Genomic DNA, 19,830 nt, shown 5'->3' on the forward strand with positions numbered 1-19,830 from the left:
GTCATAGGAAAACTAGCGGAGGTGAGGTGACCCTACATCCTAATACAGTGGTGACATTCATTGATGCGTGCTTCACTGTAGATGGAGGGTTATAATGTGTGACAGTGAAGGCTGGCTGACTTTAGACTGCAGGGCTCTCCCTCTCTCCCTCCCTGACATGAAAGGGTCAGTGTGGAACCCCGGTCCATGGACACACACCGCGCCCCTGTGGGCCAACCAGCCTCTCTCTAATTACTGTGAGCCAGGCTTTCCTGAGACGAGCCTTGAACTTTGCACAGGACAGATGGGGCCTGCAGCAGGCCAGCCCAGAGCCCAGGCATTTCCACTAACTGCGGCCGCCTGAGTGGATAATGTCATCCCTGTTACTCCGGAGGACAGTTACCAGGCTAAAAATGGCTATCAACAGCTGGGTGGAAAAAGGTCAGTTTATGCTCCATATCCGCTCTTTAATATGTTCTTCTTGGTAACGGATTTACTGTACATGCAGAGCCAGAGTATAACGCCATCAACGTGGCTACAGTTTTTGTGTAAAATCTTTTGAACTTAAAAACATGCATAGCTGGGAAAATGACAAAATATATAATGTGGAATTACGGGTTATGGTAAAGCTGAGGAGGTCTCCCTTGGGTGTCATTAAAAAAAAACATGTGTGACACCAGTGCTCAGTGAAAGATGTGTCAGAACTATGAGGCACAGCATGCATTCCTTGGGCATGAATGGCTGTCTTTCCCAGGACTTGCAGGGGGCTGCAATTAGCACAACTCACGCAGACAGACTGCGGACAGAGGGGATGAGCCAGCACTAAAGGACAATGGAGGAGTGGTAAGGAAAAGTTCTTAAGCGATAACTCATTATGGCTGTGTGGATAAAGGACTGTCATGTCTGAGCAGGCTGACCAGCTACACTTCCTTCCTGAGGGAGGCGAGCCCAGGCCTGCGTGGACTTACCCACACGGCCGGTAAGTGAACACAATGTAGCTCTCCTCTGTTGTCCTTTCGATAAAGGTCACGCAGGTATGCTTCTCCCAGTGACGCATGGCCTGGCGGAATATCGCCCGCTGGCTGCCTGAATGTGACGGGAAGAAGGGAGGAGATCAGTGAGGCTGACGTCCATAAGTCACATAAAAAGGAGGATAAAATACCAATGCTAACAGCTTGCTCGTAGTGCCAAATTCATCCCAAGTAAAGTTAATAAAAAAATGTTATGTCCAATAGCTGCCAAGACATTCATTTTAATGTAGTGGATGCAAGTATGCTGAAGTATGCTTAATGGACACCAGCTACCACCTTTTAGTAGGAACTATGTTATAGGGCGCATATAAGACACATATGGCAAGTAAACAGCAGTGATGATGTGGGACTTACCACTGAAGTTCCCACTGATGACATAGGGAATGACACCTTCTGGCCATACCCTCTCAGGTCTGGAGGTTGCCGCCCTTTTCCTGCGGTGTGATCCCTGCCTGTTTGGCAATGCTCTGTTTCGACTGGTCTCATTGGCAGAAGACCCTGTCATTCCCAATTACCAGCCAAAGATGAGGTTTGTACAATATAATCACAGAAAACCATCCAATTAAAAAGTTCAACTCTGGTGAGAACATGGTAAAAACCATGATGAGATTACAACATTTCAGCTGTTCCTAAATGGTAAAGAGATGATAATGACAATGAAGCATGCTTTATAACTTTGTTGAGCATTTTCTTTGCATAAACACTTTGAGAGTGCTGGTGATAAACATGCTGTTTGTTTACAACAGGTGTCTTGGCCAACCCAGTGTTGGAGAGGAGTCATCACCTGGTGCTGAGTGGTTCATGCATCGTATACATCTTCCTGGCAGATGCACTGGGAGAGAGTTACAAAGCCTCCTTGCATAATTGGCCTTAAAGTGGGAAAATGTGGGAACTATTTAACTGAATGCAAGTTTTTTTTCTTGGACTGGTTTGTATTGTATCATTAAGGAGACATTTTAGTCAGCACTATATAATAGCACATGCATAAATGGAGTCAGACTTTTAGGATTGATGACAGGCACGTTTACCAGAAAATGCACGCTTTTAGGCTATGGCGATAGGCCTTAGTCTTTATTCTCAGTAACCATGACTGGGTCAGCCAGCCTCACAGCTCTTGCTCACCTGTGGTTGTCTCATTGAAGGTCTGGACGGTCCGTTGGGCCATGTTTATAATCCGGTCCACCTTAAACATGCGCATGTCCTCCTCATCCAGAGCAATGTCTCCCCAAAAGGCAACTGAAACAGACACACAAAGAGAGAAAGCAAGTCAGACATATTTAAGGCGTCTTTACAATATTGTTTTGCACCGTTCAATAGCCTCAAAGTTTTCCTGCTCTGCAGTCCGACAAACCCTGTCGATCACATAGGCATCCATTAAAACAGAGGGTGAAAAAGCTAGACATTCTCTCCCTCTCACACTCCCTCCCTCCCATCTCTTTGGCCCCCTCTCGCAAACAGACACACAGAGTTGTGAAACAGCAGTTATGTGAATGTTTGAATAACAGGAGAGGAATGCGGTCTGAATCTCAGAGCTCTATAAGCTCCAAGCTAAATAAGTCATACCATCAGGGAGGGAACATCTCTGTATGACATTCAGTGGAGGACATATGAAATCAATTAATGAGAGCTACATTCAAAAGCTTTCAGATCAGCATACCCCAGATGTGCTGGGTCAATCCAGTTGCCGTTGAGAAAACTCTGGGGGAATATTTCCTGTCCTGATATCTTTGTACCATTAATGAGTCCTCAAGCAGACCTAATACTGTAAGATGCTGCCTCAATACTGTATATGGGGCACCTTGAACAAGTAATACGTTTTTAAGGAGGCCAAGGAGAAGGAAAAATAACCAAACAGTCACCCTTTATGAAGAATGTGAAGAATGGTATTCCTTGCTAAATGCCCTATTTCTTCGGCAGTTTGGGCAGGAGTCCTCTCCAGAGATACAGGCCGCTCTGTTTTAAAAGCTTTTAAACCAGCGCGTTTGCTGAATTTACGTCGTGTGTGCAGGAGTGGACCATACAACTCTATGCACAAGTACTGCTTCTAACAATTTCCACTTTTTTTTTTTTTTTTTTTACAAAAACACATTTAGTTGAAGAACAGTGCAGATGCAAAGTTCAGTAGCAGAATGACGGTTTGTGCTGTTGTCACCTAACTTTGCATCTGCATTGTTTTTGTAAATGTGTTTTGTAAAATGTTAAAGTCGTCCTTGTGCATAGAGTTCCATGGGTTGTTTAACTTTGCAATCATTGGTTTTTGTTTGGCATACATTTTAAAGTGACAAAATCGAGTCTCAGCATCATTCTGTTCCTGTGGAATTGCCCCTCTGGGAACTGCTTTACTGGGGAAAACAACATCAACTGCTATAGTGAAAGATGGATAACTAAGAACTGACAAACTGTGGTCTGGGAATCAAAGTGAATGCATCTTTTCAGGGCTTAAGGTTGTTTTTAGAACTCTACAACAATCATCTAAGACTGTTATAACTGAGCTATCATTGGCCAGACCATTAATAACAGTCAGATCGTGGTGTGCGTTTGTGTCAGAGAGAAAAGACGACGAAGGAAAACAATAGAGGAAAAAACTTTTTAGCTTGTGTCCCTTATCCACCAGAGGATAATTATTTAGACAAATGTAGCTGGCTGAGATGTAGGCACAGTCTCACACAAGCAACAGAGGGTCGGAGAGGGCATGTTATTGGCTAGCAAGATTACAAGATTACAAGGTTTCCTTCCTCTCCGGCAACCGAGTTAGGAAGGACGCCTGTGTCTTTGTAGTGACTGGGTGTATTGATACACCATCGAAAGTGTAATTAATAACTTCACCATGCTCAAATGGATATTCAATATCTTCTTTCTAAAAAAAAAACTCCATGGTCTTTGTGGTTGAATCGGTGTTTGAAATTCACTGCTCATCTGAGGGACCATACATATAATTGTAAGTGTGGGGTACAGAGATGAGGTAGTCATTCAAAAATCATGTCCTGAACTCATTAAGGCTTGCCATAACAAAGCGGTTGAATACTTATTGACTCAAGACATTTCAGCTTTCTTTTAAAAATGTATTTACCAAACATTTCACTTTGACGACATGGGGTATTGTGTGTAGGCAAGTGACACAAAATCTTAATTTAATCCATTTTATATTCAGTAACACATTTGCATAAAGTTTATTATTTCAATTCATTGTCACACCCTGACCTTAGAGAGCCTTTTTATTTCTCTATTTGGTTAGGCAATCTAGTTTTCCCATTTCTTTGTTTGGCCTGGTATGGTTCCCAATCAGAGGCAGCCGTCTATCGTTGTCTCTGATTGGGGATCATACTTAGGCAGCCTTTTTTCCCACCTTAGTTTACGGGATATTGTTTGTGTGTAGTTGCTTTCTGCACTGCATATAGCTTTACGTTAGTTTTTTGTTGTTTTTCGGTGTCATTTTAATAAAAGAAAAATGTACGCCTACCACGCTGCACCTTGGTCTCATTCCAACAACGGACGTGACATTCATACAATACATTTAGAGATTTTTTTTTTTATATACTTTCAAAGACATTCCATTTGAATGGACTCCTCAGTGTCCAGGAAATCCGCCAGTGTTTTAATGTCGCAGGTTCATACTTTTGTCTTGACCTTCAACTTCGCCTATCCATGCAAGCCTATGGGGTCCCCTGGGGAGCAGCACTAGCAGAACACCCATTGGTCAAACTTCTAACGGGCATACCCCCCTCAAAGGGAGTTGTTTCTAATATCTATAGTTAATTAATTCTAGCAGCACAAAAACCATTAACTCCATCCACTGTATGGGAAAAGGATTACACTTACACTTGCTGACAGACAAATAAATTGGGAGACAGTATGGAAAAATATATCTGGATCATCTAGAAACCCCAATCACCAATTAATTAATAAAAACATTTGCTATAGAACCTATCTGGTGGTTAGAGCATTGGGCCAGTAACCAAAAGGTTGCTGGATCGAATCCCGAGCTGATAAGGTAAAAATCTGTCGTTTTGCCCCTGAGCAAGGCAGTTAACCCACTGTTCCCCGGGCGCCGAAGACGTGGATGTTGATTAAGGCAGCCCTCCGCACCTCTCTGATTCAGAGGGGTTGGGTTAAATGCGGAAGACACATTTCAGTTGAAGGCATTCAGTTGTACAACTGACTAGGTATCCCCCTTTCCATCTAACACCTCAAAACATACATCACATGGGCATTTGTCCATCGCCATTATGTGAGTTCTGCACCACAGAGGACCTTGGTACTTTTCAGCATGTGCTGTGGAAATGCCAGAGGGTGGTTGAATTCTGGGGGAAAGTCAACAATGTAATCTCTGTACTTATAGATAAAATAATGTCATTAGATCCAATTGTGATGTTGCTTTGTGATGACTCTAATTTGCACTTGTCAGAACGCCAACAGAGAGTGTGGTTGGCAGGAACCACAGCTGCTAAGAAGATTATTTTACAAAGGTGGATTCCACCTCATCAGTTACCATTGCAACAGTGGTTGCTCACATTTACAGAAATTGTACTTATGGAGCTCTCCACAGCCAGGATCCACCAGGACCAAGGTGTTCACTCTGGACACATGAAAAAAAGCAGCAGCGGACATTTCTGAACTCTTAACCAACATCCATGAAATTACTATGTAATATAAATGTATTTGTTTTTATTTCATGATTTTTTTTTTTTTTTTTTTTTTTTTTTTTAAAGCGGTGTGAATGCTTTCTGAAGACATTGTATCTGATCACTACAAGCTACCAGCTGTCCATACAGTATGCAATGGATACAAACGGACTGTCACAATGCTCTTTTATCCTCTTGTTCTTACTTTTGATTCTAAGAACTGACAGCATTAAAGGATGAGAGAATAGAAAGCACTTCAACAAAACCAACATCAATTTGGGGCTGTCACCGAGAGGACAGGGAGCACTCTTTCCACAGTGGAAGATATAAATGCAGCTGCAATTAGAGGACTTAATTTATGAGAGTAACCCTGATTTACCTAATATGTAATGCTACAGTAATACTAAACTGAGTTACACAGTTATTAACATTGATTTATTGGCCTAATGCTAGAACCAACTAACCACACAACAAGTTGCAGGATTGTCCCCACCCCCACGCCGCTGCCGTGCACAGAGGGCTAATGTACTTTCCGTCCATGGCTGAGACCCACTCATCCACAAAACATTCTGGGGACAAGCTCTTAATCCAGCGTATAATTGTTCCCTGACAACAGCTAAGATTGAAGTGAGCAAATGCACAGCCCCGGCGGCATTAGGTCTCATTTCCCTCGGGCTTCCCAGTCGTCCTGGAGACGCTGCAGGTTTAGGGAAAGTCTCCCAGGGATTGAAAATTAATCCCCTTGTCTACTCGCTTTAATTATCCACAGAATCTCTGGATTCTTCAATATGGAGCACTGGGCAGAGGACAGGATGGCAGTCATTGCACTGGCCAGTTGATTTTTAAAACAGAGAAACCCCACTGCATATGCACGACTGTCAAAACAGACTGAGCAGAGAAAGACTAGTAATGAAGATTAAAACCCAGAGAGAGAGAGAAAGAAAGAGAGAGGCAGATAGGAGCAGATCATTATTGAGCACAGCACTGCCGCCACTCTCTTTCCAGCAACATTCATTACCTAAATGACAACAGCCGCAGCAATGGTATTAATTTCAACATAAATGTGAAGGTTGAACAATTTGATCATTTCCGCTCTAAGAGATAGTTCCATTCCAGTTTAAAGATGATATGGTTCTCAGTGTCCTAACATAAACATCTCTTGTGGAGAAACACAAACAGGCATTTTCATTTACGTGCCACACTTAGTGGCTGGGACAGAGCTGCTGTTCATCACTGTATGGGACATACTGGAAAGATAAAAACAGCCTTTGATTAAACATTTGATTGATTGCATTTGTGCGTTAAACTTTCTCCCTCTCCTCCCCATCGCTGGAATGTGTCTTTAGATCATCTTAACCATCATACTACCTTTCATCTCAGACCACCCCCATCAATCAGTTTGGCTCGTCAGATTACGCACGAGATCTCTATCAAATTAAACACCATTTGATTCAGGGAATTCCCAGGACACGGCCTCCTTGGTGTAAGACACACACCATGACTGAATTGCAGATTTGCGCAAACAAAAACCATACAACTTTATGTACAATGACTACTTTTAAGAATTTTCACTGAATATTTTACAAAAATACATTTATTGGTAGAACTATGCAGATGCAAAGTGTGGAAACCGAATTTTGGTAAAATCTTCCTCAGTTTTTTATGTGACCATGTTTTCAAAAACCTCAGAAATATTTGTTCTGAATTAAGATTCAAAGATGTCTGCAGAAAGAATCCCCTGTCAGCTATGACATCACACCTTGAGTTTGAAAGAAATCTCTTGTGGTTATTGAACTACAGTAAGTAAAGTGTATTTACACCTGGTAACAGAAATTCATCATGGGTCCCTGATCTGAAAACAGAAATGCAAATTTATGGATATGAATCTCATTCTCCTCATGGTGATGTATCTTAAATAGGTACACAAAAAATTTAGAAATATGCAATATCCTAATTTACATATTTGGGTATTATTCTACACACTGCTATTGTTTTAATGAGCTCCGACACCAAACAGGACCAAATTTGTTTGGTCTGGACTACACCAAATCTGAACCAATCCCATATTTGAACATCAAAGTACAGCACAGTGGAGCTCAGTAGAGTAGAGTTCAGTACAGCAGGAGTTTTCAAACTTTTCTTGCCCAGGGACCCCCCCACCCAGGCAAACCTGCAACCCAGGGACCCTCATCATCCCACTGCCAGCAGCATACCACCATGCATCCCACTGCTAGCTTGCCTCTGAAGCTAAGCAGGGTTGGTCCTGGATGGCCCCTGGACGGGAGACAATATGCTGTTGTAAGGGTTGTTGGAGGGCCAGCAGGGGGCACTCTTTCCTCTGGTCTAAAAAAAAAATATCCCAATGCCACAGGGCAGTGATTGGGGACATTGCCCTGTGTAGGGTGCCGTCTTTCATGGGATGTTAAACGGGTGCCCTGACTGTCTATGGTCATTAAAGATCCCATGGCACTTATCATGAGAGTAGGGGTGTTAAGCCCGGTGTCCTGGCTAAATTCCCAATCTGGCCCTCATACCATTATAGCCACCTAATCATACCCAGCTTTCAATTGGCTAATTCATGCCCTTTTCTCTCCCCTGTAACTATTCCACAGGTCGTTGCTGTAAATAAGAATGTGTTCTCAGTCGTCAACTTACCTGTTAAAATAAGGGTAAAATAAAAAAATATGTTAGCAAAAAATGTAATACAGAGTGACGTCTTGTCTTATCATCAAGTGAACGATAATGGCAAGTAAAAGTAATCAACATTTTAAAATGAATAGATTTGGTAGGCAGTTTCATTAATTTTGACCTCCCCACAGTTCATTGGAAGAGGAAGTGTAAACTCTAACAGTCTATTCAGTAGAAAAATATCTTGGCAGCATAGAGCAAATGTTGCTGTTGCAAATTTAGCAATTTTGAAGCTAATCTCCTGCAATTCTATGTATTTTGCCATGGCTAATGCTGTGTTCCTCTGCTCAAACATTATAACAAAACTCAATGGGCTGGGCCTGAATGGCCATTAAAATGTAAAATATATATATATATATATTCCCTGACTGTATAGCTTATTTCATTGTTAGTTCTCAAATAACTATTTTATCTGCTAGCCCAGAGTTGGATAAACAGGAAGAGCTAGCATGCTAACTGTTCCTGTAGACTTCCAATCATTGTGGTAGTTAGCATTGGCTTGTGAAACTACCTTTAACTTCCTTCATACTGGATGCAGAGACTTAAAAATGGTATCCATAATGGTATTCTGTTGCAGCTAGCAATAAACATTTTATATTATATACAAAAATAAAAATGTTATCTAATAAAAATAATTAACCCTGCAGTAGAGTATAGTTCAGTACATTATAGTGTAGGGCTGTGACGATACCGGTATCGCGAAAAAATTTCCGTGGAAAAAATGAAAACGCAACGTAGGTCAAACTCCTTGGTCCTTTAAAAACCTGCTGTATGTAAAATAGTGTGCTAAAACTGGGAAAATAAATGTGACTCGATCACAACATAATGACGTTTGTTTCCAACATCTTGGCTGCTTTCCTAAATAAGTTAAATCTGCTTCGTGTTTTGTTTCCTTGCCACGATACTAGTATCGTCCCGGAACTATTAGTGTACTTTTTATTTTTAGTTATTTTTTATTTCACCTTTATTTAACCAGGTAAGCTGGTTCAGAACAAGTTCTCATTTACAACTGCGACCTGGCCAAGATAAAGCAAAGCAGTGCGACACAAACAACAACACAAAGTTACACATGGAATAAACAGGCGTACAGTCAATAACACAATAGAAAACAAAGAAAGTCTATATACAGTGTGTGCAAATGGCGTGAGGTGGTAAGGCAATAAATAGGCCATAGTAGCGAAGTAATTACAATTTAGCAAATTAACACTGGCGTGATAGATGAGCAGATGGTGATGTGCACGTAGAAATACTGGTGTGCAAAAGATACGTTTTTTTTAAAGACAATATGGGGATGAGGTAGGTAGATTGGGTGGGCTATTTACAGATGGGCTATGTACAGCTGCAGCGATCGGTTAGCTGCTCAGATAGCTGATGTTTAAAGTTAGTGAGGGAAATATACACTGCTCAAAAAAATAAAGGGAACACTTAAACAACACAATGTAACTCCAAGTCAATCACACTTCTGTGAAATCAAACTGTCCACTTAGGAAGCAACACTGATTGACAATAAATTTCACATGCTGTTGTGCAAATGGAATAGACAAAAGGTGGAAATTATAGGCAATTAGCAAGAAACCCCCAATAAAGGAGTGATTCTGCAGGTGGTGACCACAGACCACTTCTCAGTTCCTATCCTTCCTGGCTGATGTTTTGGTCACTTTTGAATGCTGGCGGTGCTCTCACTCTAGTGGTAGCATGAGACGAAGTCTACAACCCACACAAGTGGCTCAGGTAGTGCAGCTCATCCAGGATGGCACATCAATGCGAGCTGTGGCAAGAAGGTTTGCGGTGTCTGTCAGCGTAGTGTCCAGAGCATGGAGGCGCTACCAGGAGACAGGCCATTACATCAGGAGACGTGGAGGAGGCCGTAGGAGGGCAACAACCCAGCAGCAGGACCGCTACCTCCGCCTTTGTCCAAGGAGGAGCACTGCCAGAGCCCTGCAAAATGACCTCTAGCAGGCCACAAATGTGCAACAGTGAGAGACTTTTTTCTAGAGAGATTCATTTTTAAAATTAGAAGCTCGAACTGTTTGGGCATAGACCCGGAAAGTATGACAGAACTTTGCAGGCTATCTCTAGAGTAGATTGCAACTCCTCCCCCTTTGGCAGTTCTATCTTGACAGAAAATGTTGTAGTTGGGTATGGAAATCTCAGAATCTTTGGTGGTGCTCCTAAACCAGGATTCAGACACGGCAAGGACCTCAGGGTTCGCGGAGTGTGCTAAAGCAGTGAGCACTCAACTATAGTGTGCTCTACTGTGTACTCTATTCTACTGTACAAGACTGTGCTGTACTATACTACTTTTCTTTACTGTACTCTACTTTACTGTCCAAACTTGTGAAACATAGACGTCTATGATTGGCTCAGATTTGGTCCAGACCAGACCAAATCTGAACCAATCATGGACGTATATGTTTTGGACAAATGAAGGCCGGTCCAGACGGCCAGGGCTGACTGACCAAATTGAAAACTACTTTTCAATGTCCATGGAATTCCGATGTCGGACCGTGCACAGTGGGTGAGGATGTTGGTTGGTTACAGTAAATCAGAGGTGGGCAACTCCAGTCCTCGAGGACTTGATTGGTGTCACACTTTTTCTCCATCCCTAGCAAACACAGCTGATTAATCAAATTGCATTCTAAACTGAAGATCATGATTAGGTGATTATTGGAGTCAGGTGTGTTAGCTGGGGCAAAACTGTGACACCAATCAGGCCCTCCAGGACTGTAATTGCTATCAGTAAGAGCCGGGAGAGGTGACATTCATTGGAGAGAGAGGGAGAGACAGGGGTTGTCCAGATTTCACACACTTGCTTTGACCATCAGATGACAGAAAGAGAAAGTTTCAGCTGAACAGTATGCCAGTGGAAGGGAGGACAGTAGCAGGCAACTATGGTTTGTGAGTACTGTACTGTCCAAACTTGTGAAACATAGACGTCTGATTGGTTCAGCCAATTCAATTGCAGAAATTCTGTTACTGATTTTTCTGAAACTCTGTTACCGATTTGGTAACAAAATGAGTTTTAAATCACTTAATAATTCAGAAACAAAATTGATTTCAGTAAAAATGAACTAATTGATAGTTCTAACTTTACTTGCTAGTTATGCTAACTTTCATTGTCCTCCCTCAACTAGAAAATATCTTAAAGATATGTGGGTTTTTGGTAACAAGTCAATGTTTCTTAAACTTACAAAAGGTGGACAACATTTTCCTTAAATAAATATCAGTGTTGATATTAGTTGGCAGGGGTCTTTACTTCTACTTCATTGTGTTTTGATGTTTTTCTAATAGTTTGAAATATTTTTTTCTGGTAGATGTTTGCTAAGACCCCATTTCCCTCTGTTTGAAAATAAATCAAAGCCTTTGCTTATTCCTAATTTTTAGGATGGAAAATTGTAGAAAAATGTATATATGCCTTAATAATAAAATAAAAATAGTCTCTTAGTTTCCATTTAACATGCTCCTATGAACTTCACATGTTGGTGCTCTTGGATCCTTTTACATGGAAATTACCCTTACTGACACTATTTACTGATTATTCTCCCTGTGTGACCACCAGGACACCACATCTGGTACAGTAAAACTACAAACAACCTCTAAAAACCAACACCACTATCACATAAAGGAAAGTAGGATCACTAGGAGACTTGGACTTCTGTAGTAGTCAGTTTGCCTGAAAAAAAGTGATATTTTCCTATCGAAGACCCTGAGATGAGATGTGGAAAAGAACAGCTGACGTGGGCTTGAAATGTATTACAATGAAATGGCAATGCCTTTCACAGTGAGGGTGTTTTGAAAACAAACATACATTTGAATTCCAATGGCAGCCAATAGTGTATTGCGTTAAGATGATTACAATCTGATGACAGGGCAAGTATCACTTTTCAGGTTTCATTTTGTGAATGCCAACCCTAACTGACTTCACACATGTTGGCTACAGTGTGGCAGCAGGGTGATACCCTACACTCATGGCACATTTCCACACAGGATTTACTCAAAAGGCGCAGACTTTTCTGTTTCCATCTATGCGGGCCGGCACCCGTGTCTCAATGGGCCATGGCTCCGGCAGACCTGCTCTCACTTGGGGCCAAAGCCAGGCCACTGGTACTTTTCAGATTTCATTTACATAACAATGGCTAACTGTGAACTTTAACACCTTCTCACAACGCAACTGTTTTGATTATGCAGAGGTTGTTGATTCTGATCTCGTCCTCACTGTCAGCCCTAGCTATGGAAACACAATTTTTCTAATATTGTTACACTTAGTATACACTAGGGTAACACTGGTTTTCGAGTCGAAAATGAGGCATCATTGTGCCTTCTGTGGCTGTATCTTTAAAATTCCCGAGAGAAAAATACAAACATAACATCCAGGCACCACGAATAGTGAGGCAAACAGTGGTACAGTCTATGAAAAGCTTATAGTAAGAGGTGATTGGTGGTATTATGGAAGGTGAGAGTCTTGTAAATATTGTGCCCCTCTCCTTCTGTAAAAACAACTCCAGCTGTTTTTCTTGAGCAAATGCTTACCTTGATACTCCCTCACACTGCAATTTGAGCCCAAGGCAGGAGGGAAAAAAACATAACTAAAGGTGTAATTAGGAGAGATTCCGGAGAAGCCTCAGGCTAAAGCCCCAGATTCTAAGAGGGGATTACGCTCCAATAAAAGCTTAGAAGTCTCATCAGGCACCACAGCAGAGATCAGTCCAGAGTCTTATTATTGACACCATGAAGACAGCTTCAGCTGGAGAGCCACATGTCCAGAGCCTGTCTCTTCTAACGTATTTCAAACTTCATCAGGCCCATTAGCAGGATCTGATTTCCCATATTTATCCATGTCTAAAATGTCATCTTAAAATCATGACTGACATAGTGTTCTCCAATAACTCCCATATCGTATAGCCATAACATTTTCAAATAATCATTCGTTTTATGGGATCATCATGTAACCATTGCAACATATTATGTCTGTTATTACTCATATGCCATATCCTTGCGATGCATTTTTTTGGCTAGTGAAGAGTGGTAGCTACATAAGGTACAAATCAGAGATTAGAGAATTTACTTTAGAATTGTCAGTCATTAGTCAAGCTGATATAGGCTTAAACATGCATTGTGTCATGAAGAAACATCCAAGCTTCTTTAAATAAATTTAAAAAAGGAGACTTTTAAAAAGAAACTACAGGTGGGGAAAACACTGTTTCCAGATGAACAGTAATGGAGCTCAAATGAATAATTCAGACAAGTCAAAATGAATGACAAATGGGACTGAACTGTAAAGAAGTTCCCTTTTTGCTTGTTTAGCTTCTCATTATTGTTGCTTAATTAGGCATGCTTTGAGTCATTTAAATGAGCACTCCCAGAGCATTTGTTATTTCTTAGCATTGACAACAAACATATTGTTCCCACTAATGGACCCAGATTATGACCACACCATGGCACCCTAATCACCTGAAAACTACAGAAGCAAACCTGTTGATGTAAACTACATTATGTGTGGGCTGGTTTGTATATGTTTCATCTTCCATGCATGGCTGCATACCCTTTAGATAACTAATTGCCTTGGGAGCTTTCTAGAAGCAGATCCCAATAGTAACTAAATGGAAATCTTCTATTTATTTATTTAAAAAAAAATTTTTTGGGGGGGGGGGTAGATCAGCATTAATATTGCAGATAGATTGTGGATTCCATCAATGTAATTGTCTGCATCATTTCCAAGAGTGTGCAAAGCTGTCATCAAGGCAAAGGGTGGCTACTTTGAAGAATCTCATATATAATATATTTGTTTAACACTTTTTTGGTTATTACATGATTCCATTGGTGTTATATCGTTGTTTTGATGTCGTCACTATTATTCTACAATGTAGAAAATAGAACAAATAAAAGAAAAACCTGGAATGAGTAGGTGTGTCCAAACCTTTGACTGGAACTGTATATATTGAGAAACAGACGCCTCACAAGTCCTCAACTGGCAGCTTCATTAAATAGTACCTGCAAAATACTCAACGTCAGCAGTGAAGAGGCGACTCCGGGATGCTGTCCTTCTAGGCAGAGTTCCTCTGTCCAGTGTCTGTGTTATTTTGCCCATCTTAAGCTTTTCTTTTTATTGGTCAGTCTGAGATATGGCCTTTTTTTGGAACTCTTTCTAGAAGCCCAGCATCCCGGAGTCGCCTCTTCACTGTTGACGTTGAGACTGGTGTTTTGCGGGTACTATTTAATGAAGCTGCCAGTTGAGGACTTGTGAGGCGTTTGTTTCTCAAACTAGACACTCTAATGTACTTGTCCTCTTGCTCAGTTGTGCACCGGGGCCTCCCACTTCTCTTTCTATTCTGGTTAGAGCCGATTTGCGCTGTTCTGTGAAGGGAGTAGTATACAGCGTTGTACGAGATCTTCAGTTTCTTGGCAATTTCTCGCATGGAATAGCCTTCATTTTTCAGAACAAGAATAGACTGACGAGTTTCAGAAGAAAGTTCTTTGTTTCTTGGCCATTTTGAGCCTGTAATCGAACCCACGAATGCTGATGCTCCAGATACTCAACCAGTCTAAAGGCCAGCTTTATTGCTTCTTTAAATCAGCACAAGTTTTAAGCTGTAATAACATTATTGCAAAAGAGTTTTCTAATGATCAATTAGCCTTTAAAAATTATAAACTTGGATTAGCTAACACAACGTGCCATTGGAACACAGGAGTGATTGTTGCTGATAATGGGCCTCTGTACGCCTATGTAGATATTCCATTAATAAAAATCTGCCGTTTCCAGCTACAATAGTCATTTACAACATTAACAATGTCTACACTGTATTTTGGATAAATGTTATGTTATTTTAAATGGACAAATCTCTTTTGCTTTTCTTTCAAAAACAAGGACATTTCTAAGTGACCCCAAACTTTTGAATGGTAACGTTAGTATATAACATTCTATTGGTTGCAAGAATTTTGTATAATAATTTAAATGGAAAAACTACAAGTTTTGAATCCAGCGTTATTTTGTGTATTAGCTCATAAACCATGTGCCCTGGAATCGGTACATCGAAAATCTCTTCCCAACTATTTTGTAATATATATGGCACAGCTGTTAATTGTTTGGTCCTTAAATTAAACTAGAAAACTTAATAAAAAAAATTCTTTAACCAATTTCAGTCTTTAATGCAGTTCTTTACTTTCTCCCCCTTCCACTTGCCTCTTGCATTTTTGCGGTAATGCTGCAATAAGCACACATTTCCATATATTTTTGTTAGCTGCATGTATGACATAACTCCACCAGTCATATTTATGATATCATTTACAAAGACTATACCGTTTTAATTTATTTTTCTCCAAAAATAAGAGATGCAGAGTTTAGTTCTAAATCAACAAACCATATAACAGACATTAAAAAACAATTGGTTTACAACAACGCTGATATTTTAGATGTTTTTGTTTTGTTGACTAATATAAAATCACCCATCACCCAATCACCCACACAAGTAACATTTCACTAGATCTGTTTGAGAATAACCTTACCCGCTGGGATCACATTTTTTGAGGAGTGATTTATATTCAGTGATTTAAATATCCAGGTTTTGAACCCTTGAGTAGCACATGTGAGGTCTCTTAGAGAACATGGCCTCAAGCTACAAGCTCCCTCTGGGTCACACTATCAACAGCTCAGGACACCTGAAATGAACATGGCCTCAAGCTACAAGCTCCCTCTGGGTCACACTATCAACAGCTCAGGACACCTGAAATTAACTAGGGAATTATCCAACTAGACTCTTCAGATGACAAAGACATCAGAGTTGACAGCTGCCTTCCAAATATCCCCCATCACCCATGATCCATTGTTTATTATCAAGTCAGAGACTAGCTCATAGTCAAATGCATAAGCAACGGTGGGGATGATTAAAGGCTTGGGTTGACTGCATGCATGCAATCCTCAGGGCCAGTTAACAGCTCCTAGATAAGCTGCCAATGGGCTTCACTCACCTTACGCTGGCGTGGCCAGTCTGCCCAGCCTGCCCTCCACCTTCCAGTAGCTCTGCCCTGGCATGGCGTGAATGACCTACAGTACAGTCTGTGGGAACTGCCAGGGACAGTCAGAGGGGAGAGGAGGGGGGTGGGGGAGACAGGAAAACCACTTGCATAAGCGAGGGCAGGGGGTTGCTTGAGGCTGGTCTCCTCCTCACCCTCCCTATAGGCTACAGCACGTCTCTTGGTAACACTTACAGCAGAGGAGCTCAAACGGAGGGCAAAGCCTGTTGTAGCCCACAGACTTCAAATTAAATGTCAGAATACAAATGAGAAGGATATATGATTTCAAATCCAACAGACTCAACCCTTGAAAGAAGCACCATGGTAGATTAAGTCATCTACCCAATAATGCAAACTCAAATATCAAGTCAGTTTCTGCTCTCTTGAAGATCTATCATTATTTAAATACAGGAGACATTGAGCGTAACTTGCATTTTTTATATAGAATTATAGAATCCACTCTTTTTTAGATAGAAAATGAGTGGGATCTAATCTTAATAGGTTCTTACAGTAAACAAATTGCTGGGATGCTGCCATGGTTGGAGCTCTGAACTAAGGCATTTTCCATCAGATAACTATCAGTTTCAAATGTATTTTCCCCATTTACAATTTATAATGTTAGCAATTATATTTTGCTCAAGTAAACAATTTATTGTTGAACTTATTGTTTAATCTTGTAAACTTGCAAGAGCACTAACCACTGTTGACCTACAGCTAACCTTGAAAGCAGCAGACTGCTATCAAATTGACTAAATGCAATGGTATCTTTTAGTAAAAATCGATACAGGCACAAGCGAAGGAACACTACACCACTGTCGATTGCTGACAGTGGTTGTCACCTTTTGCGAGAGAGCGTGAGTAAGTAAGTCAGTGAGCGAGTCATTGAGTGAATAAGTTTGAGTGAGACAGCTGAAATGGGGCAGAGGCTAGAAATGGGTGGGAGTTGTACTTAACCGTCTTTCCAGAACCTGTCCTTAACATTGCCCACAGGTAAGTGTGAACATATTAACCCACTGTTCAAATGATGATGGACTGGTCTACCATCACTACTAAAATAAGTCATTTCTTGACATGTGTGATTCCCTGACATTTGTTTGTTTGACTTTGGTCATTTGCTCTGTTCTAAACAAATGAAAGATATCATGTTAGGTCAATGGAATAAGCAACGAGCAAAAAACTGACACCTCGGACCTTTGATCGTCAGCAAACACTGCACATTTCTGTTCATGTTGCATCCTCAACTCCAGCCCATTCAAACCTGATTTGAAGACATACTTGTTTACATTTAGGAATCCCACTTGGAGCACTTGTACTGATTGATTTACTCTGCTTCCAGGGGGCTCCTAACCAGGAGTCATGTGTCAGTTATCCTCTTGCATATCAGATCCCACATTTTCCTATTTATAAGTTAAACAATTTGCCTGGACAACTGAGATGACAAATACTGATAACTTTGCTCCTCTAAACAGATCTATGTAGATAGTAGAGGAAGCAGCCTTTTGAACCCCCTGTAAAAACATCTCATGTAATCACGCCTTACTACATACAAGAAAAGTATAAACAAGCTATATGAAATTAGAGCAATGTGTGTGTGATGGATTCTGTATTGCAAAACACCACTTTTATTATGTTCTGCCTCTGGTCATTTCCATGTAAAAGGACCCATGAGCACCAACAAATGAAAGCTAAAAGTTTATATACAGTGGGGAGAACAAGTATTTGATGAATTACTTAAAAATCATACAATGTGATTGTCTGGATTTTTGTTTTAGATTCCGTCTCTCACAGTTGAAGTGTACCTATGATAAAAATTACAGACCTCTACATGCTTTGTAAGTAGGAAAACCTGCAAAAATCGGCAGTGTATCAAATACTTGTTCTCCCCACTGTATATATTTTATATAGAGTTGAAGTCGGAGGTTTACATACACCTTAGCCAAATACATTTAAACTCAGTTATTCACAATTCCTGACATTTAATCCGAGTAAAAATTCCCTGTTTTAGGTCAGTTAGGATTACCACTTTATTTTAAGAATGTGAAATGTCAGAATATTACTCGAGAGAATGATTTATTTCAGCTTTTATTTCTTTCATCACATTCCCAGTGGGTCAGAAGTTTACATACACTCAATTAGTATAGGGTAGCATTGCCTTTAAATTGTTTAACTTGGATCAAACGTGTTGGGTAGCCTTCCACAAGCTTCCCACAATAAATTGGGTGAATTTTGGCCCATCCTCCTGACAGAGCTGGTGTAACTGAGTCAGGTTTGTAGGCCTGCTTGCTCACCCACGCTTTTTCAGTTCTGCCAACAAATGTTCTATAGGATTGAGGTCAGGGCTTTGTGATGGCCACTCTAATACCTTGACTTTGCTGTCCTTAAGCCATTTTGCCACAACTTTGGAAGTATGCTTGGTGTTTATACTTGCGTACTATTGTTTGTACAGATGAACGTGGTACCTTCAGGCATTTGGAAATTGCTCCCAAGGATGAACCAGACTTGTGGAGGTCTACAATTGTTTTCTGAGGTCTTGGCTGATTTCTTTTGATTTTCCCATGATGTCAAGCAAAGAGGCACTGAGTTTGAAGGTAGGCCTTGAAATACATCCACAGGTACACCTCCAATTGACTCAAATGATGTCAATTAGCCTATCAGAAGCTTCTAAATTCATGACATAATTTTCTGGAATTTTCCAAGCTGTTTAAAGGCACAGTCAACTTAGTGTATGTAAACTTCTGACCCACTGGAATTGTGATACAGTGAATTATAAGTTAAATAATCTGTCTGTAAACATATGTTGTAAAAATGACTTGTGTCATGCAAAGTCGATGTCCTAACTGACTTGTCAAAACTATAGTTTGTTAACAAGAAATTTGTGGAGTGATTGAAAAACGAGTTTTAATGACTACAACCTAAGTGTTTGTAGACTTCCGACTTCAACTGTATATATATAATGTAAATTAAGGCATATATAAATTAACACAATGTTGAACTAATATCAATATTTAGTTTAGGATAATTTTTTCTGCCTTCTGTAAGTTTAAGAAACATTGCCTTGTGTTTTGAAATTCATATCTTTAAGATCTTTTCTAATTTCTCTTTCCCTTGTGAGGAGGGAGGATAATGAAAGTTCACAGAAGTAACAAGTAAAGGTGGACCTATCAGTTAGTTCGTGTTTTCACTGATATACATTTTGTTTATGAATTATTAAGTGATTAAAACTCAAGTCTGGAACCCTCTCTCTCCTACCTCATCCCAATATTATTACTCACCCTCTTGCTCTTTCATCATCTGCACATCTATCACTCCAGTATTAATTCTATTTTTTAAATTTTATTTTCACCTCTAGGGCCTATTTATTGCCTACCTCCCTACTCTTCTACATTTGCACACACTGTACATAGAGGTTTCTATTTTTCTTTTCTTTTGTGTTATTGACTGTACGTTTGTTTAAGTGTAACTCTGTGTTGTTGTTTTTGTCCCACTGCTTTGCTTTATCT

At 40.4% G+C, this 19,830-nt stretch overlaps 1 protein-coding gene across 1 annotated transcript in view; it reads right to left on the minus strand.

Annotated features, from left to right (window-relative positions):
• The window catches only part of LOC129853553 (bone morphogenetic protein 1-like), a 59,717-nt gene that overhangs the window by 29,909 nt on the left and 9,978 nt on the right, over nucleotides 1-19,830 (minus strand). The window contains exons 2-4 of the mRNA XM_055919707.1: nucleotides 2,133-2,246; nucleotides 1,365-1,508; nucleotides 948-1,065 (exon numbers count right to left, since the gene is read on the minus strand). Of these exons, the coding sequence (XP_055775682.1) occupies nucleotides 948-1,065; nucleotides 1,365-1,508; nucleotides 2,133-2,246 (376 nt within the window). The remainder of the gene's footprint in view (nucleotides 1-947; nucleotides 1,066-1,364; nucleotides 1,509-2,132; nucleotides 2,247-19,830) is intronic.

Source organism: Salvelinus fontinalis, chromosome 4 (genome assembly GCF_029448725.1).
Source record: "Salvelinus fontinalis isolate EN_2023a chromosome 4, ASM2944872v1, whole genome shotgun sequence".
In the NCBI taxonomy this organism is placed as follows: domain Eukaryota; kingdom Metazoa; phylum Chordata; class Actinopteri; order Salmoniformes; family Salmonidae; genus Salvelinus; species Salvelinus fontinalis.